Below are 27972 nucleotides of genomic sequence, written 5' to 3'. Positions count from 1 at the left end.
TACGTGATGTAGCCGGTCCAGTTGGTGATGTACCTGGTCCAGTTGGTGACGTAGCTGCAGGTCCAGCCGTTTCTGTTGAATAAATGGAGTTTTGGGTTAGAGAGGACTATACATTTTATTTTAACGGGTTAGAATCAGAAAGTAGGTAAAAAACACAATATTCTGTATTTTTCACATACTTTGCAAGAGGTAACGCCGATAAGATTAGCAAGGCACTTGTGACTAGTATAAACTCTGAAGTGGTTTCATGTTTACCAACTCTTGGCGTTTCTGATTCAAAGAAAAGTAAACAAAGATGTGCTATAAAATTTTATTCTTACCTTCAAAGCAGGCTCTAATATCCACATCAAACTCTACTTCAAGGGAACTGTTATTTGGTGACACTGTTATGATAAGTACCTTGGCTACAGTACCAGCTTCGAAGTAAACGACCGGGCTTTTTCCAGTATTGATTGACTAAAATATAAAAATACGGGGATAGGGCATAATAAAAAAAAATTTAACAACACAAAATAAAATACACATGTAAATTGCGATTCGTTTTTTATACTTTTGGTGAGTTCAGCTACTCGTACATAACCGGCTCGCTCGTTGTTAATAGTCGCAACGTTTGAATACGTTGCAAAACTACTCTGGCACGATCCTTGTGGGATCGGAAAGAGGGTGGTGTCATAACTAGGAAGAGGATTCTGCCACGGATCTTCCAATACATGCATATAACATATTTGCCTTGATCGAAATACAACAAATTTTCTTATTAATTGATCTTAAAGGGCAACGTAGAATAATAAACTAATGAAATAGGACATTGACTTTACAACCGGGACCTGCCAAACGAAACCCACCCCTACTATATGACGCTTACACAATTTTCTATACTTACATCGCCGACTGGTGTTGGTTCTGATGTTGTGTCGTTGGCATCAATGATCTGAACAGTGAAAGAGGCTACATTAGATGCATTTGTTAATCGTACTGATCCAACCTCAATGACATCTTCACTGTTTGGTGACAGATCCACGGTTATTTCAATGGGTTTATTTCCAGGGAATGTAGCTACAGGACCTTCTGGTCTCAGATCGTCAATATTTGATACGCCGACAGCGGCTATACTTCCAACTGGTACAAGAAGTGGGTCGCTCATACCCTCAACTTTAGCACAAACAGCTGCAAATAATAAAAAATGTGATTGTGAGTATTATATTAAAAAAAAGAAACATCAAGACCGTGGTATGATCATGTTTTAAATAAAAAGCGCGTTTATGTCATGATCGACTACAAATTATGGGTACATGTACTGTGCCAGTGTTGATAAAGAACGATGTCTTTAAAATAAATGAAATTTGATTAGGAGAAAGAATTAAAAACACCCAATCTTACAAGATAATGATTGATATCAAGGTATTACAGTTAAAAACATAGAAAAAACGCTCAGTGGTGGTTTTGTGAAAGGATGATGCAAAAAAAAACACGCATACAATCGACTCACAAACTTCGATATAATTCTCCTGGCTAGCGAATCAATCTTGGTTGGTTTGTTAAACAAAGTGTCAAAAACTCTGACCTTAACCACGTTTACAATACGGTTCGGTGATAGGGACAATACATTAAATTCGAGTTATATCAATGCACGGCTCTGAATTTCGACCGTATATTACAAGATTATCACTGTGAGTTTGAAAACTCTGTAGAGCGTTGTCTTATCATAAATCGAACAATCCCAGCTAGCTTGAAAAAATCCCTAAACAGTAAAAGTGTATTTTAATAACTATTTTAGACGGCCTAGCGATAAGTTGAACTCCAAACAAATAATCTAACTAGCTTGGTCTGCAATTCACATCGTGTGTGCTGAAAAATGTGTTATACATGTAGCTCTAGAATTGTAATTTGTAGAGCAATTGGGACCGTTTTGTATCTTCTGTAAAGACCGAGAGGTTTAACGTCCACGCGACACAAACTAGGTCATTTCGGGACTAACATATGGTTCAATTTTTATTTCAATAATTCGCTTGCGCGTAGGGGTCTTTAGCAGTGAGGGGAAACCGGAGGACCCGGAGAAAACCTACGAGGTTATTAAATACAAACACTCACCAGGTGTTGATGGTACCGGGGTTGTTGAACCTGTTTATAAGAAACCAGAACATAACATATAAATAAAAGAAATATTATAATCATCAGAACAAAAACATATTACCCAAACGGTTAAAAGTCATTTCATTTCACAAATATTTGTTAAAAGTCATTTCATTTCACAAATATTTGAAAAAAGTACTTACAGCTCATCTCGTCTTCGCCTCCCGAGCAATCCACATTTCCATCACATAATTCACTAATGTCGATGCAAGTCATGTCACTGTTACAGTAGAATTGTGTGTCGGAACATGGTTTGGTTGTAGCTGTAAGAAACAGGGATATTTAATGCTGCTGTCTTTTGGAATTTATCTTATTAATTAACTCAAATCGAGTTCTTAAATTATTACCGTTTATTTCATTGTATTCTAAAATATTTTGGGGCTGAGATTGACATACTTTATCTTTTCTATTATGATTTGGGATAAATTATTTTACTTTTGCGACATACGTTTGTCTCTTTATTAAATAAACTAAAATTACCTTCAGTTGTTGTGGCTTCGGTACTAGTTGATGTGGTAGTGACTAAAATATAGTAATAATATATTGGACATGATATAGGAAATGATTGTCTGGTTAGGAAGATACGCATTATGCATTACAAGCAGTAGGAATAAAAAGAAAATTTCTATTGGCAAAACATTTAATAAATTTCGCTGTGGTGTGCTCACGGATGAACATCACTTCGATTTAGGTTTCCATTATGTCTAGTATGAACTGAGTATAGGTAGGATGTGTACACAACACGTAGTATGTCTGGAACCACGGTGGCTCGACCAAAAATACAAAATGTTTACATACCACAGGTTGGCAATGTTTCATCTTCACATTCAGTTGAAGATGGAATTTGACAGTCACATACACCATCGCATGTTTGATTCATCATAATACAGATTTGAACACTGTTACAGTAATACTGAGTTGATGAACAGGGTTCTGTTGTTGAAACGGTTGAAACGACGGTGGAAGTAATACCTAAAAAATATCAAATTCCAAGATAATATAACTATTCAGACAACAGTACCTCTAATAGTAACATACATTTTGCTTTAATTCTGTGAATATTCATCAATCCTTGAAGAACAATGCATTTTTGTAGTGTAACGAAGAGGTCAGCATCCATGATTCGCTATTTGTACTTATTCTAAATCTAATTTGCCCCTTTTCCGTCAATATTATTTAAAAGAGTTTTAAAATTCAGAAGTTTCATAATATTAAAATATTATGAAACTTCTGAATTTTAAAACTCTTTTAAATCTTAAAAATTCAGAAGTTTCATAATATTAAAATATTATGAAACTTCTGAATTTTAAAACTCTTTTAAATCCAATCCAGTTGCATAAAAACTTCGGCGTTGAATGATGCTACATAGTTGAATTTTCTTGTATAAATCAATAAATATATTGGCTTACCAGTTGTAGTTTCTGTACCGCCAGTTGTTGTTTCCATTGGAGTGGTGCTTGGCGTTGGCAGGGTTGTAACTGTAAATTGTTTATTATTTATTAATCATTTATTAATTACACTTTTAACTATTTTAATATCTTTATATTTAGTAAGGTTTCGTGCTAAGATAGATATTTTATTAAAGTGTCTATCAAAAAATAATTATTTAAATTCATCACACCCTTATTATTTATTATTTATTATTTTTCAATATTATAATATAAGTTGTTTCGTGTTAAGATAGATGTGTTTTTAAACATCGACAATTCAAGATTGAAAGTGCCTATCGAAACCTATCAAAAATAATTATTTAAATTATACCCCATTATTACTTATTAATTACACTTTTAAGTATCTTAAAGATACATTATGGGAGATTAGATAAAGAGCTGGTAGTTCTCACTATATAATGTAAATGGAATTTGCTGAAAATTGCAGTCAAATTGATCCACCCTGAACCGAGTATTTAGCGATTGCATTTTGGGCCTAGCCTCGATCATCATTACTAAAGTCGGTACGATTAATAAACATAGTCTCAAGTATCCATTTTTTTGGATTTAATCAGAAGCAACAGACCGGTTTCTAATCCAGTAAATATAGCATGCTAGCGGTGCCATCAAGAGTTGATTATGGTCTTGATAAGTTAATTAATGTCTAATTAATAATTAAGATAACATTTCAGGCCTAAAGAAAGACCTGCAATTGACAAATTTAGCTCTTGCATTATGTATGTTTAATATACTGACATTTAATTAACTTTCAAAATTGAAAGTGTCTATCAAAAATAATCATTTAAATTACACTCACGTCCTTCATAACAGGCGACCAATGAAAGATCCCAAACACTGATACTGGTTGCGTTCGATTCCGGTGTAATGTAGATCACAATCCTGGAAACATCCATACCACTAGGTGTGCTGTATGTGGTGATGAAATCTTTTCCAGGGTTTGGTTCACGGGATTGCTGAAATAAACATTTACAATTTTTATTGATTCATGGTCATTTATTGCATTTGACGAAATTACAATCAAAGTTAATTGTTATGAATTCGATATAAGCGTAGTACGTGGCACCGCTGTCCGGGCAAAATGTCTCCAATAGCACAATGATGGTGTATGCCCCTCGTTATTATCCCAATCGGAGAAGAACAGTAGGACGTTAAACCCCATTTCATTCCATTCTCATTTCGTTCTCGTGTAATTACGAAAATCTAATTAGTCAACGTAACCATCATGACGAATGGTCTGACTTATACGAAAAATATAGCAGAAATATTATTACTAAGACAGATAAAAATGACGATTAAAATAAATAGAAACCAATGTCAACTAAACATAACCATAACTTAGGTTAGAGGTGATTATGTTCAATAAGGTCTTGAACAAAAGGATTTTTTTATTAACAGTAATTTGTGTACGGTTTCTTAAACTGTATTTTTTCCTCATAATGAGACTTTTATCACATGTATACGATAACAATTATGGAAGACAAATGGGACAATATTCATGATTCCTGTTTCTACATTCCAGTTTGAATATTTTAGACACGAACGCAACGTTCTAAACTAATGATTCTTGTTTCTACATTCTTATGTCAACATTTCATGCACAAAATCAACTTTTTAAACAAAAAATTGACTTTATGTTTCATTTTCGGCGTTTTATCGGTAACTTTTATATATCATTAAATATTAAAATTAAAAAATAATTTCTTAATTTTACACGACAAAGAAATCAATTCATTGGTTTCTGAAAGTATCTAAAAAAAAATCTTGAATTTGAACTCTTGTGAAAATATTTTCTACGTTTCAAAAAGTCTTGAAGTTAAAATCTTGAAATGAAAATGTCCAGAAAAATATAATGAATTATCAACATTATTACACCAGAGGGCGTTAGCGTATGTGTACAACTTTGAAACAGACTATAGATTAGAAATCAAAAGTAGACTTTTCCACGAGTGGAAGTGGGTCCCTGTTGTGTTTAGAGTGAATTAGTTGCATGAAATAGAAATTAAGCTCGAGATATAATAACAATACAAATAACTTTAAACAGCTAGAAAAATTAGGACAAATTCCAGATTTTTTTTAGATACTTTCAGAAACCAATGAATTGACTTCTTTGTCGTGTAAAATTAAGAAATTATTTTTTAATTTTAATATTTAATGATAGATAAAAGTTACCGATAAAACGCCGAAAATGAAACATAAAGTCAATATTTTGTTTAAAATGTTGATTTTGTGTATGAAATGTTGACATAAGAATGTAGAAACAAGAATCATTAGTTTAGAACGTTGCGTTCGTGTCTAAAATGTTCAAACTGGAATGTAGAGACAAGAATCATGAATATTGTCCCATTTGGTCTTCCATAAACAATACAATAATAGTCGGGTAAATTAAAATATATCTTACTGGTTTTATAAATGAGCCAGCGGTGATAGTGTATTCGATGGTCACACTAGCAGCATTTCGGATGGATACTCTAACTTCGTAAACAGTCCAGAGGGTTTCCGGTGGAACGGCGAGCTCAATCTGTAGGGTTATGACTGACTGAGCTGTCACACCAACGGTTGGATTCCAAACGGTGGATGTGTTTGAACCACTGGGTTTGAGAGCTTGGGTGACGGAGGGCTGTGAGGTACTGTTGATTCGTCCGACCAATAATAAATCAGGTGTGGAAGCATCAAGATTTATCTTGTCACATACTTTGGCTAAAAAAAAGAGAAAAAGTTAACATGAATAGTTGATGAAATGGGGGAGGGGGATATTTTCATTCACACTTACTAAAAAGACCTCTACATAATGTAGGGCACAGAAACAACCAACATGATATCTAAACGCCAATATCCTCCCTAGATAAAAATAGGCTTTTATTCGTGTTCAATAACAATAAAAATTGCCGAGAAATGTAGTTATCTACTCTATACAGATGATTTGTATATAACATAGTCGTTTGAGGTCACGTGTACACTTTGGCGTGTACCTAAAAGAACCCTTGATAGTTGGAATTGGAAATAAAAGTAGACCGTAATGCCGGTGTCCAGGCAAAATTGGGCTACTATATATTATCTTAGTTCACTCCCATTGGTGCTGCTGACAAGGCCAGATCCCTTGGCAGTTGGAATTCGATATAAAAGTAGGCCGTAGTGCCGCTGTCCGGGCTAAATTTCCCTCATAGCACACTGCATGGCGTATGCCCGCCTTCATTGGCATAGCCGGTACAGAAGAGTAGGATGTAAACACCCATTTCATTTTGTATACAATATACTTACTTGTTGTCATGCCCGTTGGTGTTGCTGAAAAGTTAAATGATATATGAAATTAATAAAACTGAATACAATGTCGATATTATTATAATATTTAGAATAGGTCGTATTTCCCTAGAGCAATGAAACCGATATAAATATTTCTGAAATTTTATGTCAGGAATTTTTGATTTTGATACTTTGTTCACATAACGCACGACCGGTTAGATTTTACAGTTCTATCTCCTTTCTTAAGTCAATTTTGATATTTTGTTCACTTAACCACGAACAGTGACATTTTACAGTTCTATCACCTCCCATATAATAAAATAAGAACTCGAAGCAGTGGGGCTGTTAATATAGACAGCTTCTTGTATGCCATTGGAAGATCCATTAAATATGTTTTTCCCGAAACAGGTTAAGAGATTGCTATTCGGAAAGTGACTTACTGCATCCGATTTCGTCTGTACCATCCCCACAGTCGTCATGTCCATCACATAAAAGTCTGTTGGCAATACACATTAAAGGTGTGGCTGAGCACATAACTTCACCTTCATTACATTCTGTTCAAAATAAAAATAAAACTTGAAGGTAAAACATACACAAGCTTGAAATGCTCTACTGAGTTTATATTACGATTAAATATAACATCGGATAGGTGGTATAATCTTCATTATTCCAGCTGACCATATACTTGTGACTTTATCTAGTATATATTATTTGAAGTTTTGTATGTGATGCTCTCAAAACATTTTATTAAAATACAATTTTGTCAATTGGTTATATTTTTAAGATACTTACGTTGACAATTTTGTTCATCTGAAAAATCGCCACAATCATTAGCAGCGTCACAATTAAAGGCCTTTGGAATACATTTTCCATTGGTACAGGTAAATTCGGAACCGGAACAGGTGCGAGTTTGAGCTGAAATTACAAAAATAATTGGTCACTTATAGATAATATACTCCTACTGGCTATTTATGTAACAATAGCGATTTATTAACTCATACATCCCTTCTTACTTTTGCGTTAGCTATCCTGGCAAATATTAGAAAATATATTTATATTTTATGTATATACGTACCACAATTGTATTCGTCACTTCCGTCCTCGCAATTGCTGATACCATTACAAGTATTATTTTGAGGTATACACTGGCCATTGACGTAACACTCAAATTCGTCGGTAGAGCATTCTTTGACTATAAAATAAAAGGAAATAATCCATGTTGATTTTGTTTATTTGAACGAACGAGTCATACATGCGGGATAATCAAAATATCGTTGATTTAGCATTAACTTGGGAAAAGATACAGACCATGTGCACTAGACAGAATGTGCTGCACTTTGAGAATCTTTGCTACAACAATTGTTTTATGACTTAACAGACTTGTGAACGTTTGGTATAAAGGATTAATCATATTTTATGTAAAAAATCCATATAAACAAGTCATTTAAGAAACTCTACTTAACCCTAATCGAGTCTGATACCTATCCCAGACTAATCTTTAAAAAATGAGGACAAAACGTACCACAATCAACTTCATCTGATCTGTCATTACAATTTGGGATACCATTACATAGAAGGGTTTTGGATACACAGTATCCATCCTGTTGACACTTGAATTCATCTCCTGTACATTCACGGGTACAGTTTGCTCCATCACAACTGAACGTACTACCAACACAGGTACTGTAAAAAAAAAGCAGAAATTCGTGGGATTTAGTATCAGACAACAATTCGATTTAGAGAGAATATGTATAATTACAATTGGACGTTGCCGTACAGTTTTCTCTATCACTATTCAATTAAATTTTCGGACGAAACATTAGGATTGAAATTGGCCATGAAATGTTCCTTCTTAATATTGATTTATAATTAAAATACAAACATGCTTTAAATTGTTTCGTAACCCAGCTAACTTTCTATTTAGCGTGAAGTATGTTTTGTTTGTTATGTCTGTATTTTCCTAGACAGTATTTATACAGATAATCGTATAGTTATATCTGAATACCCAGAGAGCGTCGATCAATGAATTAAATAAAGATTGGAAATTATCGGTTTGACGTCTCCTCCAGTATTTCCGGGTGATGTTGAAAAAAAGTGTAAAGTATTACTGTTAATACAACAGACGATATTAGCCATTTTGTTCTCTTATTTGTATCAAATCTGAGATAGATTGATATTTACCATTTCATGCAATCCTGTGTGATTACGTCACCATTGTTATATGTTACTCCCTGGTATGTACATGGGCATTCGGTTTGTGGAATACATTTAACTTCACTTCCAGCTGTTAATAAAGAAGAAATATGTAAAGAGAAAGTATTAATGGAAGTTTTAATATGTATGAAAGAATCTCCGAAAAAATAATAATGAAGGGTTAGTATAGTTGATTGATTTTGCTTCCGGTTTATCTGATAAAATATTTAAATTTTAATCGATATTAACAAATTATTTATAAATATATTTAATTCTTACATAATGGAATGTGTAAATGTCAAATATATAAAATATATATATATATATATATATATATATATATATATAAAATTTAGCTTGGTCAAAGAGGATAATACATGATAAAATTATCTTGATTTCAAAAATACAATCAATATTGTTTGGAATCATTTAGAATAATAATATTGGTTTCGGATGCATTTATAACAATATTGCTTTAGAAAGAATTTATAATAATTTTCCTTTATGAAGCATTTATAATCATATTACTTTATGAAGCATTTATTATAATATTGCTTTAGAGTGAGTTAATAATAATATTGCATTAGGATAATAATATTGTTAGTAAGCAATTATAATAATATTGCTTTAGGAAGAATTTATAATAATCTTGTTTAGGACGAATTTATAATAATATTGCATTAGGAAGAATTTATAATACTATTACTTTAAGTTGAAGCATCTATAATAATCTTGCTTTATGAAGCATTTATAATAATCTTGTTTTATGAAGCATTTATAATAATCTTGCTTTATAAAGTATTAATTATAATCTTGCTTTTGGATGCATTTATAATAATATTCATTTAGGATGCATTTATTATAATGTTTCTTTATGATGCATTCATAATAATAATATTTCAGATGCGTTTATAATAATATTGTTTTAGAATTTATTTATAATGATATTGCTTTTTAGATGCAATCAAAGCGTAATCTTACCTTGCATGACGTAGTCGGTGGGACAGAAACAACCTTCAACACATGTTGTCTGTACACAGAACGATCCATACTTGGTACCGTAAGGATCCATACATGTTTTTGGGCATGCGGAGCCACATGGTTTGTACACACTGCCGTACTCACACTGAATTGCTGTAATAAAAATATAAGTTAAGTTAAACGGGGAGCATGAAAGTCAATAAAATAAATTGTATTTGGGGTGAAATCTGTTATTGAGACATAAATTGGAGAATACATTGTGCAAGTTATATCTTGTTTGGCATCGATATTAACGAATAAAATAATATGTTTCAAAGCATTACAAGCAAAATAATTGTGGGGGTTTCAATTAACTAACTTATTTTAAAATGGATTTGTTTGTATAAATATTTGAAGGAAATTTTTTTGTCGTCGTATGAATATGTTTTGGTGCATGGTCTGAAGTTTTGCAGTGTATTCTGGACTACTTACGACATAGACGTTGATGTCTCCATCTGGCTGGTTGACCAGCACGGTTACAGGCTTCAGCAAAGTTACTTATGGCTGTACACAAACACTCACAATCACCACCTCGGTCACATCTGTTTGACACAATAATAAACGATATATTAGTAAAGATATATTATATCTAAATCTAAATATTTGAAAGAAAGACGGCACGCGGTCTAAATCTGTTTCCCTTAATCGTCGAACAGATGATTGCATATAATTACAACTCATCGCATTAGATTTTCGCCACTTAAACAATGAAATATCAAATGAAATCAAATCAAATTTGGTTTAACATCCTACTGTTCTGCTCCGGCTGGGCTAATGAAGACGGGCATACGCCATACGGTGTGCTATGAGGGAAATTTTTCCCGGACAGTGGCGTTAAGACTTATCTTATATCGCATTCCAACTGCCGGGGGATCTTTTACGTGCACGCCAATGAGTACAAGGGACCTCGGTTTTTTGTACCATCCGATCGACTAGACCCCTGTCCTGGTCAGGCCCGCTGTCCTGCACAACAGAACAGGAGCATCATACATAATTTAGTAATTCCATGTATGTACTTACCCACAGGCATCATACAAACAATCGGTATAATATTTGTTGACTTCATCATTTAAGACATTTCGGCAATTCTCAAAGACCAGACCGGTAAGAATAACTTCACATTGGTTCTTAGCCCAAGTTGTTCGTGGACTAGGTACGTTATCAACAGTCTAAAATAAAAATAAAATAGTCGGTTAGTTAGGTTTTTTTCGGGTTCAAGTGTGTGCGTTATTGAGTCTAAGTATAATAAACTTTGTCGTGGAAAATCTATGAAATAATTGCGCGAAACCGTGGCACTGGGGTTTCAGAAAACGGATGGATTCTACAAAAGGAAGCTAGAGGCTATCCGTATTCTGTATCATTCTCGTTCTATCTTCTTGTGTCATTTTGGTTTCGATCTTTGTTTGATCTCTAGAAGAGACAATCTTTGAATATTGGTTTAAACATACCATGCAGGCTTCTTGTAATTGTGGTGCTTCAGTAACATCTCCACAACTTCCGGCCTTCCATGAGTTTCCAAATTCAACTTCATTTGCTGCAAGCGTTCCAGTTTCAGTGGTAAAATCATTGTCAATATTACCATCAAAGTTACCACAAAGACCCTTAACTTTACCCTTCCATGCACTGGTCAAGGTTACGGCGAATCTGGTTCCTGTTTAAATACAAACAATTTGAATAGTTAGGGATGAGGAACTATAGTACGACAAACATATCATACTTAACATAAATATTCATTTATAACTCTAATTGAAAGACCGTTGAATTATTTAAAAATTATTTTGTTATAATATCATACGTATCATAAATATTCATTTATAACTGTGTTTAGTTGAAAGACCGTTGAATTATATAAAATTATTTTGTTGCAATATCATATGTATGACAAAAATCAATTTATAACTTTATTTAGTTGAAAAATCTTTGAATTATGTTCAAACAATTTGTTGAATTGTAATATCATACTTATCATAAATTTCCATTTATAAATCTATTCAGCTGAAAGACCGGTGAATATTCATTGTAGGGATAGTTTTTGATGACAGGTTTTCTATCTGACTACACTGTTAAAAAAACTTCAAATAAGTGGTAAATACAAACATGTAAGAGTGTAAAAATACATACCTCCGTCCCACATAGCAGTGACACCTTCAAAATCAACAAATGTGAAGAGACCAGCGTTGTAGATAGTAATAATAGAAAATTGCTGGAATCCCATGGCTGGTGTGTATGGTGTTGTTCCAATCTTTATATCTTCACCACGTGTCATTGTAATCAATGTGTCATTCACGTTAATTGTGATAGCTTTAGTACATGACACTCCAGTGGAACCACAGACAACATTTTCAACTTTGATATCAAATTGAACAGGAACAGGTGATTCGGTGGTAGTTTTAACGAAGTTGTAAGTACAATCTCCTTGGTATTTGAATGTTTTGCCATCAAAAGTGGAGTAATGGGGATCTCCAGATGCCCAACAAGTTGCTGTAAGTTCAAAATGGATTAACAAGTTAAACTTTGCTAGTTCAATTCTTTGAGTTAATAGTTGCAGTAATACTAATGACATGTATGTTTTAAAATATAAAAAAAAACAAAAAACACAATCGTTGCTTTTAAAAGCCCCCTTCACTTTGTTTGTGATAACGATACTCTAAACGATATAAGTTTTACTTTGCAACGTTTGGGTTTATTTTCATAATAAATTAACTATAAACAGCTGAAAGATATAACGCTTATAAATTTTAACGACATTTCCTTAATCTACAAGTGAGAAATATATTGGTCACAAAGTTATCTCTGCACTGCTTTCTAAACCACATGAAACCCTCAACCCAATCTGATGTAACAAGTCCATGGTGTTAGAAAATATTAAAAAATGATTCAACACATACATGAACATTCTTGTACAGCCGTCTGACTCCAAACACCGTTGTTACATTGTCTGAAGAAAATCGGAAAAGAATGATTAGAAAAATGATTTTTATCAGAAACATCCTAAATTTGGGTTAATATATTTGTAAAATATATAAATCTGCGAATGCCATGATTTTCATGACATAATCATATATTGTAAAACGTATGGAACCAAATTGTTATCTTTCGATACACTGCAAAGGAAACGTGTTTAATGGTAAGTGCAGGGAGACCACACAACACCCAAACAAATCCGATAGGACAAGCCTGGATAAGCCACACTATACAGACATTGCATGGCATAAACAACAACTTTCAGATCAAACGAATGGATCCTGGAGCAAACTGTAAGCTTCCTACAAATTTAAACGTGACGACGATTGTCGTTTGAACTTCCAGACGTTGTCTAGTAATACGAGAGTCTATTCGGATCCGTGATTAACAAACTATAATAATGTTACAACTTTTAAATTCATTATGGTCCTTTGTGGAAATTACATGGATAAATCTTGATTTGTTTTGTAGTCATTTCATTTAAACGGGACTCAGTATACATCATTCAGTATACATCGATATGGTTAAATAGCTTTTCTAATGCAAATACCAATAAAACACTAGAATGAAATGAAATGGACGTTACGAATTATACCTGTCGCTCTCGGGTAGTGTATATTCATATAGGTACTTACAGTGTCTTGCAGTTATAATCAATAGCTCTGTTATGTTCATACCAGTTACCCATATGATAACAGGGACATGTTTCAGGGGCTATACATTTTCCTTCCTGTAAAGTAGTAAATATGAATACAAAAAAATAGTCGCAGTTAGATGAAATACGGTAGTTTCGTGTGGTTGTAGTTTACTACCAAATGGGTACGACACAATAAAATATAACAACATCCGAACTAATGCTATCGATTCCGGCAGGCATTGGGTCCATAATCTAATTTTTGGAAATCATACTCTCTAATTTTTGTTTTAATTTATTTAATAATCATGCAAAAAGAACAATTCGTTCTTTATTTATAAGACCAATTAAAATGTTACCGTTTAGTTTAATTTTACAAAATTTATTATTTAAACTTTATGGAAATGTTAAATGATTTACCAAATTTTCCCATTGTCCAACGGGACAAAAGCATCGTCTTGATGTTAGAGATGTCTGCTCGGCACATGTAGAATTAGCTTCAAATTTGTTTGGACATCGTGGTCTGCATTCAGTTGGGGTAGCATCTACTTTTTCCAAACCAGAAGAACATATTACATCTGTACATTGAGAGTCGACGCATGATAAAGTTGCGTTGGAACAGGTACTAATAGGAGAGAAAGAACAAAAAAATGATATAACATTTATGAAATATTGTGTGGGTAGATGATTTTAAACTTATAGTCAAACGATACGATGTAGTGTGGAATATTGGGTGGGTAGATGATTTCAAAACATTAGTACAACGGTAAGATGCAACGTGAAATATTGGGTGGGTAGATGATTTTAAAACGTTAGTACAACGGTTAAGATGTAATGTGGAATATGGGGTGGGTAGATGATTTTAAAACGTTAGTAGAACGGTAAGATGTTATGGTGGAATATTGGGTGGGTAGATGATTTTAAAACGTTAGTACAACGGTAAGATTTAACGTGGAATATTAGGTGGGTATAGATCATTTAGTAAAACGACAAATAATCGAGTGTCTGGCGCTTGATTTCATAGAAAATGGTGCGCGTTTGCAAAGCTGTCAATAAACGTGTTTGAGGATAATTTACTCGCTGATTTCACAGGAGCGTTCTTCAGATTTTCTGAGAGACCCCCCAACACCCCTACCACCCACAAGACCCCTCCGTCGTAGGGTCTTGGCACAGGTGAATTGTCACTAGAACAATTCAACATTCAACATTGCAATTAGGTATTGCTGGACACACTCCCGCTGAAAATCTTTGATCAGCCTCTGCTTCAGCCTGTTAACTGTCTTTATTGACATTTGAACAGGTACCAAAGGAAGAGAAAGAGAAAGATTATGGTAGGTAAGATGTAGTGTTTTTGTTAGATAGGTTGGACGATCAGGATTAACTTTATTAATCACAAATAGATAGGTGTCTTGAAATCTGAAATGTTGACCGTATAACTTACCATTCCTGGCAGCCTCTTTGTGTAGATGTACCGGCAGCCGTGACCTCATTGCTGGCAATGTCATAGCAAGTACAACTAGCTTGTGTTGCGCAGCTGTTCATTCCAGATAAGCTGTCAGTTTGCCGATCACCACTTGGGCATGAACAACCAGGTACACATTGTTCCATGCATGTTGTGGACAAGGCATAATCACGGCATGCACTTTTACAGACCGATTGACAATTTTCAAAGATATATCCACTTTCGCAAGTAAAGTATTGACCTATAAAAAAATGTTTCAGTATCAGAACATGCTTGGAAATGTTAATGATTCATTTATATTTTAATTAATTTGGAATGTTCTAAGTCATTTTCATTTTAAATTTTAAAACAATAAAATCTGCGTAATCAATTAATCAATATTTACTGTACTAGATTAATTAAACTCTAATTTCATAAATTAATTAATTAATTAAACTCTAATTTCATAAATTAATTAAACTCTAATTTTATAAATTAATTAAACTCTAACTTCATAAATTAATTAAACTCTAATTTCATAAATTAAGGAAACTCCAATTTCATACATTAATTACGCTATAGTTTCCTGAATGTAATTGCCGAAATAAATGCCCTTATCACTTAAATCATAATTTCATAATTAATTAAAGTATAGTTTCTTAAATGGATAAACAATACAATTTAGTTAATACTTACTACACTTGGCGTACAGATTTGTTTGTGCTTCAAATTGTTCCTTGGTAACACCACAGTCTCCCATCAGGGCAAAAGCGATTGGACAGACGTTTAATGGATCTGCTGATATTTCACAGAGTTCCTTTAAACCGGAAACGCGGTCTGTCGGTTGGGTGTTACTACATGTGCTCACAGTAAACATTGTATCTAACTCGTTACACTGAAATAAAATACAGCATTGATAATTAATATTAGCATTTCAATTCCAGCGTGCACTTTTAGAGAGAGAAATGGGGTTTAACGTCCACTCGACACAAAGTAGGTCATTTCAGGACTAAAATATGGTCGAATTTTATTTCAATAGTGTTCTTCTTTTGGATCGTGTGTATTGAATTATGGTCAAACAGATCAAATTTTCTTTCTTGATTTGTGTTTTAAACCACGAGGGGGTAGATCATATTTCATTTTTTCGAAATATAATGCTAATTAATTAAAATATTTCACACTCTTTCTTAAGGGGATGTTTCTTCAAAGCAAGGACCTATGTTGTTTCAATAACCCCTTAGTGACTGTCTTAATATCTAATTATGTGTAATTTCCTATATTTCAACCTATGTGGTCATGCAGAAAAGACGTTTTATTTTAAGCTGAAACGGGTAAATATGTTTCCAAACTATGAACGATTTGTAATTTCTGAGTATAGTATTTATTTCCACATTCTGTGTAATTCAATTGTAAAACCAAACACCCAGTATATGAACAAATATTAATAATGTATAAAAGTGCAATAAGTAGATGATATATTTATTCATTTCGTTCAATTCATGTCGTATTCACGGTAATAACAATTTTCAAAATTGAAAATAAATCTCGAGTATGTAACTATTCGCATTTTCTACTTGAGAGCCATGCAGAGTGCCCGCGTAGCTTTCGAGTTGAAAATATGACATGATCAGAGCCCTGTTTTTGAAATCTTAACTAAAGATAAAATCCAAATTTTAGTAGATACTTCAATTTTGATTGGCTACGCACTAAAATCAACCTAATATTATCCAATCAAATTACTAAAACTTATCTTAGTTAAATTTTCGTGAAACAGGCCCCAGGGCGCTATTTTTAAATCGGAAACTACCACATATACAATAAGATACGAACGTATCATTGAGAAAAGTAATGACTGTATAAATGACAATAGTCAATGGTAAATTGGACGAAAGTTGACTCCAACATGGCCGCCGTATATTTATGGGTCTACGTGGGGAATACCTACCCTAACCCCAACCACAACCGTTTTTATAAGACTCAACTTGGGTCTTTTTTACCTTTTACCCTTCTAAAATGGGCTAGCGTTAGGGTTGGTATTCCCAGAGTAGACTCATTAATATGCGGCGGCCATGTTGGAATCAACTTGGGGTCCAATTTACCATTGACCATATGACAATGCTTCAATTAAGAGGCGTGAATTGCGCTTTCCAATACGGGAACTACCGTAAATACAACAATATACGAACGCATAACGAATATGTGCTTAGGTGTTTTATTTATATAAAATAAAATTGAGAAAAATAATGACTGTATAAATGACACTACTGCACAAATGTGGCGTGTGGAGTCTGCAAGATTTAAAAAAAATACTAACAAAGAATAAAAAGGCCTCCTTTTAACCATATGGTAGTGACAAAATCTGTCAAGTTTACTTCTTTGTGTCTCTAATTTTGAAAATATCCGAAGCTCAAGGTGCAGTCGTGATTAAATTCTAAAACGGAATATGCATTCTGTGTTTCTTCTAATTTAAATTAATTAAAGTATCCAAAATAAATTATTGGTCAAATGAAGGAAATGTATGTGCGGGGCGTGTACAGATAGTAAAGTTAGTGTGGATAGAGAATACCCTAGCAAATGTTACACATGATCAAGTGGGTATTGCTAGCCATGTTTAATAATTAGGTCATGTTGCTGATAGAAAATGCTTATCAATAGTGTGTGACTCTGGTTTGAGCTTGATAAAACAAAATATGGCTTTACATATAGTAATTATTTCATTCTATTTCACAATAACGTATGATCATTTTACCATTAACATTGAAGCAATAATTGAAACGTGTAACATCACATACATAGTCCAATCTTAATTCAAAATACTTCTATTCTTTGATTTGTTTGAAATGGATATTTATATTATCTAGCCCGTACCATTATCTGTACATCGTTCATTTTAAATATTGTAAATATATTAAAAGAAAAGTAAACATCTACGTTTATGAAGAAGCCACAGTTTATAATGATATTGAATCATTTTAAAATTTCATATTTAGCCCAACATAATATAAATAAACGATCAACAGGAAGTGACGTTGATATATCATCCACACAAATAGGACATATGACCGTCCCTACTATCTAAATGATTAGAGCATGTCATTTCTTCTTACATATTTACAAACTTAAACTAAACATAAATTTTAATTACGAAATAAAACGAATAATCGAAAAATCATTTTTATATGTTACAGCTTCGCAAAATATGTTTACTTTTCCTCCAATGAAATATAATGCTAGTGCTATAAAATATTGAAAAATAAAAAAATGAAATATTGTGCATAAAGAGTTTAAAATGTTGGCTTATTTTAATAAAATAAACCCAACAACACTTATTAACTTACATGGGCAGAAAATTCCTATATTAAAAACAATAATTATCAGCAAATTCAAATAAACAAATATTGTTAGCTATTCTTAATATAGACATCAGGGGCCTGTTTCACAAAATTTTAACTAAGATAAAAATCCAAATTTTAGTAATTTGATTGGATAATATTAGATTGATTTTAGTGCTTAGCCAATCAAAATTGAAGTATCTACTAAAATTTGGATTTTATCTTTAGTTAAGATTTCGAGAAACAGGGCCCAGAACTTTCACATAACTTCAAAGTTTTCAATCCATCCTTGACTAAGCGCCGTCATAATTCATTTTTAACTAAACGGTATTGTTTATGGAATTCTCTCGCGCTTAACGATTAGCCATCACAAATGTCCTGTGGAAAACTAGCAGATTCAACGTTAAAAAAAAATTTGAATATTATTCACCTTTGTAAATGCTACGAAAGTCATGTACATATGAAAAGCCGGTGAGCGAAGAGCAAAAGGCGTTACTGAATTCATTCGCTGTGAGACGGAGACGTATTCGATTAATTTTTATACAGAAACCACAGTGTCAATTTTACTTACCATAGCAGATGATGTCTTGGTGGCAGTGCTTATATCAAAATGAGCGCCGCAGTTGCCATCAGAATAGGCTTGGAGAAATTCACTGGATGTACCAGCACCGCCTGAGGGTAGCTCAAATTCGTCATTGAATTGGTAATTAAATTTCCCACATGCACCAGCAGTCTAAATTAAAAATAAACAATATATTTAATATAAATATCATGTAACAAAGGATGGTTCGTCGTCAGCGACGGATTTAATAGAATAGATTTAAATGAATAATAGATAAATAAATGCGAAAATTTAAACAGAGTTTAACTTGGCGGGAGTAAAGCACAAATATTTCAGTTGCTTCAGGTCAGACATTACAATCGAAAGTTTAAAGGAACTTTACCAAAACGGTTAATGGATAAATATAAGTGAATATTTTCATATAATATAAAGAGACACTTACTTGATTTACATACGCCGGTTGTAATCGTATTGTTAATCGACCAGCATCACTAAAAAGGACTCGAACATTTGGACCTTCAATAACGTAGTACAAGTTGGTGACCTTCTTAATGTAGAAGTTACCAACAGAGAAAGGCATTGGTGTGTTGTCACTTGAGCTGGTGATGAGTCGTGTTGAGGAATCTATATTTTTCAATTCTACAGCTTGACCTTTATAAACAACTTTCACGCCCTTAATACAGACAGCATTTATTCCACTGACGCATTTAGTTGTATCTAACGATATTTCAAGGTCGGCTCCCTGTAACATAAGAACAAAGATTTATGCTCAATCCTTTTGATATTTGTCAATAAAATATGTTTAAACTAACAAAGATTTATTAATCGCATCAGTTCCCTAAAGAAAATGTAGTCCATTCCCACGAGCCGTACACTTTATATATATTTCTCTTGTCGTTCATCAAGATAATAATCGGAAATAAAAGAGTAATCGGTGGAATAATATAATTGCTAGTATGTAGTTCCGAGGGTCACATTTACCTACCAATCAGAGGGTCCCCAAATCTGTTAAAATGTTGTACATGGGCCCTTAATGTTTTGGATAAACTATGTAATAAAATATATAAAATAACAGGTGTACACTTGAAACAAGGTTGTACGTTGGTACGATACGCGACAATTATTTTCAATGGGCCCCCAGATACCTGAAGAAAACAGACCAATTACTTTTCTGTACAGACAAGGCTTACCTGTACAAGGGTGAATTTACAAGTAGACGTAGTAGCTCCAATATGAATAGATGCTCCATCAAAAGTCTTCATAGAACCAACTCCAACAATTTCACAGGTAGCGCTGCATGGTCTGCTTACGCAATTCCAATATCCATAGAGACCACAAGTGCTGGAAAATAAAAACGATATTAAGCAATATCTAACGGGTGTGGTATTAGTGGGGTGCAAATAAGGGGTACCCCTATATACACAAAACAAACACCAATAAATATTCAGGACACAAACTGGGCAGTTGCAGGAGGAGTAAGCCATCAGAGAGCCCAAAGTGAATGCCTCGAAACAAGTAAGTCTTGATTATACGTATTTTATTGACACAATAATAAAAGTAATGTAATCAATATGTAATAAGTCTCGTCACTATTCAAGATTAATAATCTAAATTTTGTACATGACTACAATAATTCTTTTTTATTTGTGCAGTCATTGTTCTAAGACTTTTTTTGTATTTAAGTGAAATAACGTACATCAATATGCATGTATGCATGATAATATTAATCAAATTTCTTCTCTTTTCAGGATAGTGTGGTTATTAGACCCTGATCAAATAATTGTAAATACTCCACAACAAGTTATTCATTAATCATTTTCTGTTAATTTCAGGTAAAGTGATCTATATGTCGTATTGGATATTGTTTATTAGAATTAAACTTTTATAATCCTTAATTAAGTTAGGTTCCCTTTAAGGTTATTAGAAGGGTATCTCTGATCGGTCAGCATTAACCAAATATTGCTGTGTACACGTATATATTATCTTGTTATATTTTCACATGTTATCTTAGCTTGATAATGCCCAGAGAAGCCTAGTCAAAACAGTAAATTGTATTCCACAGAATTGTGACCTGTGTACTCACCATGTTTGACAGTTGTTTTCGGAGACTACGGTTTGATTATAGTTGTAGTCTTGTTTCTGGTATTTACAAGAGCATTTATCTGCTGTTACGCATGCGCCATTGTGTAAGACCAGACCAGGCTTACATTGGCAACCAGGTACACATCGACCACATTCATCTTTGTTCAAAGAAGCAAAGTAATTTCCACATCCGCGAGGACATGAACTTCCACATTGACTGTAGTCCATACCGGCTGGGCACACAATCGCTGTAATCAGAATAAAAATCCTTTAATATATATGCCCATGAATTGTATTTCATCTCTTCATTTATAAGATGAAATGTAATTTGACTGAAAGATGTCTTTATTTCAAATAACATTGAATATTTTAACAGGACAACATATCGACGTATCGTGATATTTTGCCACCTTATTTCTGAATATGGAAATATTAAGGGGGGGGGGGGCGGGTAATCTAGTTTCAAGTTCTATATCAGTATCAGGAATTCCCAGAGGATATTTACTCGGTGGAACGTTCCGGAATTGGGTTCCCCCAATCCAATGAAAAGTGGTAATAGAGTGAATGAAAAGGGAGATTTGGGCTACAAGGCATGCGCTGACATTATAAGAAAAATATCTCTATCAACCACGATAGCTGGAGCAAGTTAATTAATTTTGATAACGTCGCGATTCTACGAATGCTAAATTAGTTGCTGGGGGGGAATATGAATAGTGAAAGTGGTGAATTCCGTTCCTTTCCATTTGAAACTTCCCGGACCCACAATCCAGCGTTCCACAAAGGACGATTCCTATCGTTGTCAACCCGGTAACTATTAGACAATCAAGGGTATATTTTTCTATGGAAACCTACATGTGGTTCGAGTTGCCCGTCTTCTTTGGCCCGGTCGGTGCAGAAAAGGAGGACATTAAACCCCATTTCATTTTGGGTTCGGGGTTGAAGTCGAAATGAGGTAACAGTAATTTGTGGTTTACTTCGAAATGACAATACTTACGACACAAGAGCGGTGATCTCCAACTGATGACGATTTCATTATTAGCACATTCGGTTGCATACATCTTAAATCTGTTACAACGAGCTTCTTTGGCTGACGCCTCACTGGCTACAGCAGCTGCACAGTAAGCTTCTTTGCACATTTCAAAATAGGAATTGACATCGACCTACGGAAAATAAAATATTTTTAATTAGGTTTTCATTCAATGGTTTCACTGCTGATTTTTTTTCTTTGGACAATTGTATTACTGTACATGAGGAGGGGGTGGGGGCGTGGCCAAGTGGTCTAACGCAGGGGTAATTCGAGGGATTAGCGGGTCTAGGTCTAATCCTACATTTTACGGCTTTGATTACTGTATGGATTTCTCGTTAAACTTAATAAGGCCTGTTCGACCTCTTTTAGTCTATAAATATTACATGGTTTAAAACTATTCCAGTAAAATGGAGAGGGTTGGGCGGGGTGTAATTCGAAGGATAAGGCGGTCTGTGTCTAATTCCTGCATTTTACGGCTTTGATTTTGGATGTCTTCATTTATTTGATATGGTAAAGTACTTACAACTCCGTGGCACGAAGCGAACATGCTAGACTTCAGGTATGAACATTCTTGTGCGGCTACTGATAGTTGAGTTTCGGAACATTCGGGTAAAGCTTGACCACACTGAAACAAAAGTTAGAGACAAATATAGCAACTTATAGATTTTCATATTTTACTAATTATAGGATTTAATTATTAGTGAGCATTATTTGGATAATTTACTAATTACAGGATATAATCATTACTGAGCATTATTTGGATTTGCAATAACGCCTGTTCGAAAAGGATGTTTTAATAAACCGATATTGCTTATATATCTTCTTCTTGCTTTTACTGTCACTACTACATTTATGAAACAGATTAGACGGTTAAAGTGCCCAGAAAATGCATAACCAACTACTTACTGTACCACCGGCTACTAATTGCGAATCTCCCATAGCTTTAGCTTTGAATCCATCAGCGGAGAGATCAGCCTCGTCTGGTAAATTAAGAAAAAAAATACATGTATATAAAATTTCGCTATAAACATAATGCAATCTAACCAAACGGCCATCTTTATCGTTTTTCTACGACTGAAGGCTCATGCTGTTCTATCTATGAACATCGGTGTCAAGGAGTTATCTAACTTCAATTACTATCTAAAAAAACATCTGTAGTCCTTATTCATGTTAAATTAAAATAACGAAAGGGCCACTTATTGGACTCCTGGTGCATTAAAGCTTAAAAACTGTTCAATCCTTTAAATTCAGTAATGGGTGAACCGTATTGAAACAAGGCCTTAGAATATCATACCTGATGTATCACCATCGAAGTCTCCACACATACCAGTTACACCACCACTTCCAATAAGACCTGTTCTGCTCAGTGTGACGTAGGCAGCGCCGTCTTTGTCAACTCGAACGGTAAGTCCAGTAGAACCGGATGAATGTTTGATGTAAATCGAGTCACCAGATCGAACAACATTGACAACTAAAACATAACACAAAAAGAAATTAAGGGTATGATTAAATTCCAATTGTTAAACATTATCATAATTTATTCCAAAAAAAAAGGTTTTCAATCATAATATCACTATTGTGGTAAGAAAGACTAGTTCTCTTCTCTGCTAAAATTTAAGATGCATTATGTGACAGCTAAATTACCCTATTGCAGGTCTTAATTTTGGCTCCAAACGTTATAAAAACTATTATTTTAATATTTATTAATATGACAAGCCCACAATCAACTCTCTATGCCATCGGATGAGTTCGATTTTAAGTAGATTAGAACGCTTCGTCTATTTAATGATTTAATTTAAAAAGGAAAACGAGGCTAAGTCTCGCATAACAAGTGCCGTTGTTATGATAATAAACAATGGGTGCCACATATTGTCAAAACTCCAAACAGTGAAAATTTCGCTCAGAATAAAGTAATTTGAATGAAATGTTCAATATATTCATTTTGCTTTATTTATTTTAGAACTATTATAGAAAAAACGGCCAGCTTTGTATCGAACTCTTACATAATGCATCTTTAAATTTGTTCAGTGGAGTCTCTGTCCACTAACCCCTACGCCTATAATATGAAGAATCAATTTTTAAGAAGTTTTTCTTAGCTTTTACAGCCCATCGAAATTTCAACAAAATTGCCGGCACTTAACATCTCTAGATTTCACAAATTAGATAGTAAGCCACGAACAGTCGCATCAAGTCAACCCTTTGCCACGCGAAATATTTAACTTTTGTACAATTCCTGACATGCCATAATGTAGGGTGACCCATGCAGCTACAGAAATACAGTCAACCGCTGATAGTTCGAGACTACCACTGAAGCGTGCACATTCGCCGTGTCGAGGCCAACTTTCTGACAGTATGATACTATAAATAGCCATGGCACGTGCAATTCTCTACAAATCTATCAACTATTACAGCCGTAAAAAATTGATTGTTGACGATTTTGAATAGCAGTAAAATTAAGCTTCTTGGTTATTACAGCAGATTTAGAAATTACGTTCGTTTCATTTTTTAAATCGCTTTATTATTAACTGTACCGTTAAGAGCGGCATCTTTTGGTTTAGTACAAATACTATCTCTGAAACACTCGGGTTAGACAGGAACATGATACTAGCAGTAGTTTCATTTTACTTTTACAAGCTTCTTAAAACAATTGTTGAGCTAGCTAACGTGCTCATTTCTAAATTCAATTTCTTGTTCTCGCTTTCTGTTATGTTTCGTAAAAAAGTAGTCTTGGTTATCCCGACCTGTCAATCAGCCTTAGAATGGTCGATAGACTGGTTAAGCGAGACTAATTTCAAAACAAGGGCACGTAACCTATCTTTTACTCAAAAGTGTCTGGATGTTATGGACGACACATGGAACCAGTTTTCAGTCTATTATTTATAGATGATTATTGGCCATAGCTTATTAAGTACAACATGATCGTTTATTTAGTGACTATAATTGTGTGAAACTGATTTGAGGCTTGGCATATATATAAATATTGTGGCGAAATTGTCGAGATATATGGAGATATTTATTTATGGTGGGTCACCCTACGGCATATAGGGAGACCAGATCAATAGAAAATGTATTGTATAAGTACGACCCCTTTTGCTATTCAGGTTTGTTTATTTAATAAACATGTGCTTGTGTTTAGTCTATTTGAAATTAACACGTTTTATATTTTGTTGCTTGTCAAGTCAAGTACATGATCGACCAAGTACTGCTACTCGTAGCTAGACGCACCTACTCTTTTTATACGAAGCAGGTCGAGGGTGTGGGGGGGGGGAAGGAAAAGTGTCTATTCGTCAGGATGGTACAATTAATCCATTCCTTTCAACACAAATGAGATAGGATCTGCAAAGCACTACTTTGAAACACTTTGAACGACGAGTGGGGGTCTGTCGCTTTTTCTGCAAAAGCCCTAAAGTATATTAATTTCATGTTGTAATATATTATTTTCAAACTTTGTGTATGCCTGCTGAAAAAAACAATGATCTTTAGACAGAAAACTTACGTGAGTCGGAATAAGGTTCTTCTTGTGTTACGGGACATTTGACGGAATTAATATACACTTGACCATCCACGTAAGAGAATGTAGCACTATTTACAACATCGGTGATTTTGATTTTCTGAAAGCAAAAACGTTCTTATGTTATTTTTATTTCATGTTTCTTTGGAGGCAGAAAATACAGTTAACGCTGGTGACGTCTGCATGTCATTTCGCAGTCTTCTAATAATAGAGCTTACTATTAGCCAATCAAATCACATCAAAAAGGTAAGGCCGGTAACTCGCACATCCCATTTGCATCCTCTGTGATACACTGGATAATTTGGACTACTGTACACTAGCCAAAGAGAACCAAATGTACATGGGAGAGGCTAATTACAGACCAGTTGGGGATGGGGGCATTTCCGGAGTCCACAATGGCCGCTTTAAATAAATGAGTATTTTGACGAAATGCCGTATATATCGTCTACAGAGCATAACAAATATTGAAACATTTATGAATACTGAACGGATCTGAACCATTTTAGAAGCGATATTCCTTTTAGTGATATGAGCCACGGTGACTAAGTGAGTAAGAAAACTGGGCTAATGAAGACGGAAGTGAGTAAGATGCTGGCTCGCTAGTCTGGAGGTCGCGGGTTCGATCCCGGTGTTGACCGAGAAAGTTCATCGAGATTTTCGGGCGTGGTTTTCCAGAGGTGCAAGACGGAGGGCCTGACAAGGACAGCTGTCTAGTCGTTCGTATAAATTCAAATAGCATTGTCTACCTTCTGGCAGATTGATTCAGCATTGCAGTCTGTAGATGCCGTCACAGTAAAGTCGTTGGTTTTCGCCAAGGTGACTTCACATGTTGACTTGTAGTTGAAATAAACACCGTCAAATGTTCTATAGAGGGAGTCACCAGAGGCTAAACAACTCTTGAATTTCAATCCAGCTGTTTGGTTTACAATCTTCACATTGCCTGTTATTGGAGAAAAAAAACTGATGAAATCAAATCAAAACCCAATGATTTCATTAAAGGTATGGTAAGAGATTGGTTTTATTTTATTATTATTTTCTTATTTCTTTCTTTATTTTTCTTTTAAAAGAATTTTTAATATAAGCTATAGAACTGATGTCAACCCAAGAAAAAACAATATACAAGTGTTTCGATTATTTCCCCCCCCCCCCCAAACAAAAAACAAAAAAAAAACACTCACGGTATATATTTTTTGTTTTCGTGGAGTTTGTTTCCCTAGCATTTCTAGCTTAATTAACGAGTAATGTTCTTGGAAATAATACGGAGATTTCAGGGTAGCGATTTGTCTAAAGAAAATCACACTAAGGCCGGGTTATAGGACCTGGGCAATGAGAGAGAAAAAAAGTTCAGTGTCGCTGATATTGGATTTAACATAATAGGGTCGGTCGGGCAACAGGTATTTATTTTTTATTTTGGCTTTAGGGGTGTCCGATACTCTCGTTCTCTTCGCAAGATATCGATCTAGTGCAATGCTGATATTTGGGGATTTTCTCGCATACGATTCATCACAAAATACAATAGAATTGCCACAGATTATCGTGAGAAGATAGTTTACCTGTGAGGCAGGGTTTACAGACAGCAGGTTCCCAGCTGTTTCCCCAAAAGTTACCAGAGGAGCCCGCTTTGCAGCAATCTTCGAATGCTACTGGTTCGTTGTTACCTCCAACTTTCACCCCTTTACAACCCAATTCTGATGTATAACAGTACTGACGAGAGGAAGTTACCGCTGGAAAATATAAGAAAAAAAATGAATATAGTTGAGGTTTTTTTTCAAATTTGTGTCTAAGCCCAAGCTAATGTAATAATGATTTTTCGCAATTTATAAATATATATTCTATAAAGCAAATTAGGTTGAAAATGCGTTTTGATTTCTTTTGGACTTGTTCCTTTTCAGGCCATATTAATATAATAATACATTATATAAATATATATTAATTTTATTCTTTCAGTTTAATGACCATGTTATTATGAAAACATAGTGGACGGCCGACTGATTATTCTCAAAAGATGTATTTCTAACCTGAGACCTCTTCTTCACAGAAACTGCCCTTGAAACCAGCAAGACACGAGCAAGTATTTGCTGCGGAGCAATTACCTCCATTTGAACAAGCCGGAGAACACGTTGCTGTAACAGAAAAACATGTAATATATTATTTACGTATGAAGCACAAAATTATATAAGTGTCTGTGGGTTCAAGTCCTTGGTTCATAGGGAAATTCGATGCGATTGTGTTCCTCAAGTCGCGACATAAATTGTGGATTACGGCAAACTTTAGTGAAGTTTTAGGAACATGAACGCTTTTTTCTTCGTGTTACAAGGTAAAAATGATACTTCCCATCTCTCCAATCGCATCAAAATCTCGTGATTGTCACCTGACATCTTC

General features: G+C 34.1%; 1 protein-coding gene across 1 annotated transcript in view; it reads right to left on the bottom strand.

The window, feature by feature from the left end:
- LOC130014271 (mucin-2-like) overlaps positions 1-27972 on the bottom strand; it is a 60306-nt gene that overhangs the window by 25433 nt on the left and 6901 nt on the right. Inside the window, exons 4-41 of the mRNA XM_056103255.1 lie at positions 27609-27713; positions 27144-27314; positions 26337-26530; positions 25576-25690; positions 23374-23550; positions 22986-23059; positions 22603-22704; positions 22047-22212; positions 21054-21300; positions 20161-20311; positions 19413-19712; positions 18980-19141; positions 15773-15971; positions 15077-15338; positions 14056-14260; positions 13637-13731; positions 12926-12975; positions 12159-12518; positions 11486-11688; positions 11058-11206; positions 10470-10579; positions 9999-10151; positions 9006-9108; positions 8347-8507; positions 7900-8016; positions 7617-7739; positions 7265-7378; positions 6843-6866; positions 5983-6281; positions 4381-4537; positions 3543-3611; positions 2932-3105; positions 2614-2655; positions 2277-2396; positions 2092-2121; positions 884-1167; positions 321-456; positions 4-72 (exon numbers count right to left, since the gene is read on the bottom strand). Coding sequence (XP_055959230.1) covers positions 4-72; positions 321-456; positions 884-1167; positions 2092-2121; positions 2277-2396; positions 2614-2655; positions 2932-3105; positions 3543-3611; positions 4381-4537; positions 5983-6281; positions 6843-6866; positions 7265-7378; positions 7617-7739; positions 7900-8016; positions 8347-8507; positions 9006-9108; positions 9999-10151; positions 10470-10579; positions 11058-11206; positions 11486-11688; positions 12159-12518; positions 12926-12975; positions 13637-13731; positions 14056-14260; positions 15077-15338; positions 15773-15971; positions 18980-19141; positions 19413-19712; positions 20161-20311; positions 21054-21300; positions 22047-22212; positions 22603-22704; positions 22986-23059; positions 23374-23550; positions 25576-25690; positions 26337-26530; positions 27144-27314; positions 27609-27713 — 5772 coding nt within the window. The remainder of the gene's footprint in view (positions 1-3; positions 73-320; positions 457-883; positions 1168-2091; positions 2122-2276; positions 2397-2613; positions 2656-2931; positions 3106-3542; positions 3612-4380; positions 4538-5982; positions 6282-6842; positions 6867-7264; positions 7379-7616; positions 7740-7899; positions 8017-8346; positions 8508-9005; positions 9109-9998; positions 10152-10469; positions 10580-11057; positions 11207-11485; positions 11689-12158; positions 12519-12925; positions 12976-13636; positions 13732-14055; positions 14261-15076; positions 15339-15772; positions 15972-18979; positions 19142-19412; positions 19713-20160; positions 20312-21053; positions 21301-22046; positions 22213-22602; positions 22705-22985; positions 23060-23373; positions 23551-25575; positions 25691-26336; positions 26531-27143; positions 27315-27608; positions 27714-27972) is intronic.

Source organism: Patella vulgata, chromosome 9 (assembly GCF_932274485.2).
Source record: "Patella vulgata chromosome 9, xgPatVulg1.2, whole genome shotgun sequence".
In the NCBI taxonomy this organism is placed as follows: domain Eukaryota; kingdom Metazoa; phylum Mollusca; class Gastropoda; family Patellidae; genus Patella; species Patella vulgata.
This window is presented reverse-complemented; position numbering and strand designations above follow the sequence as displayed.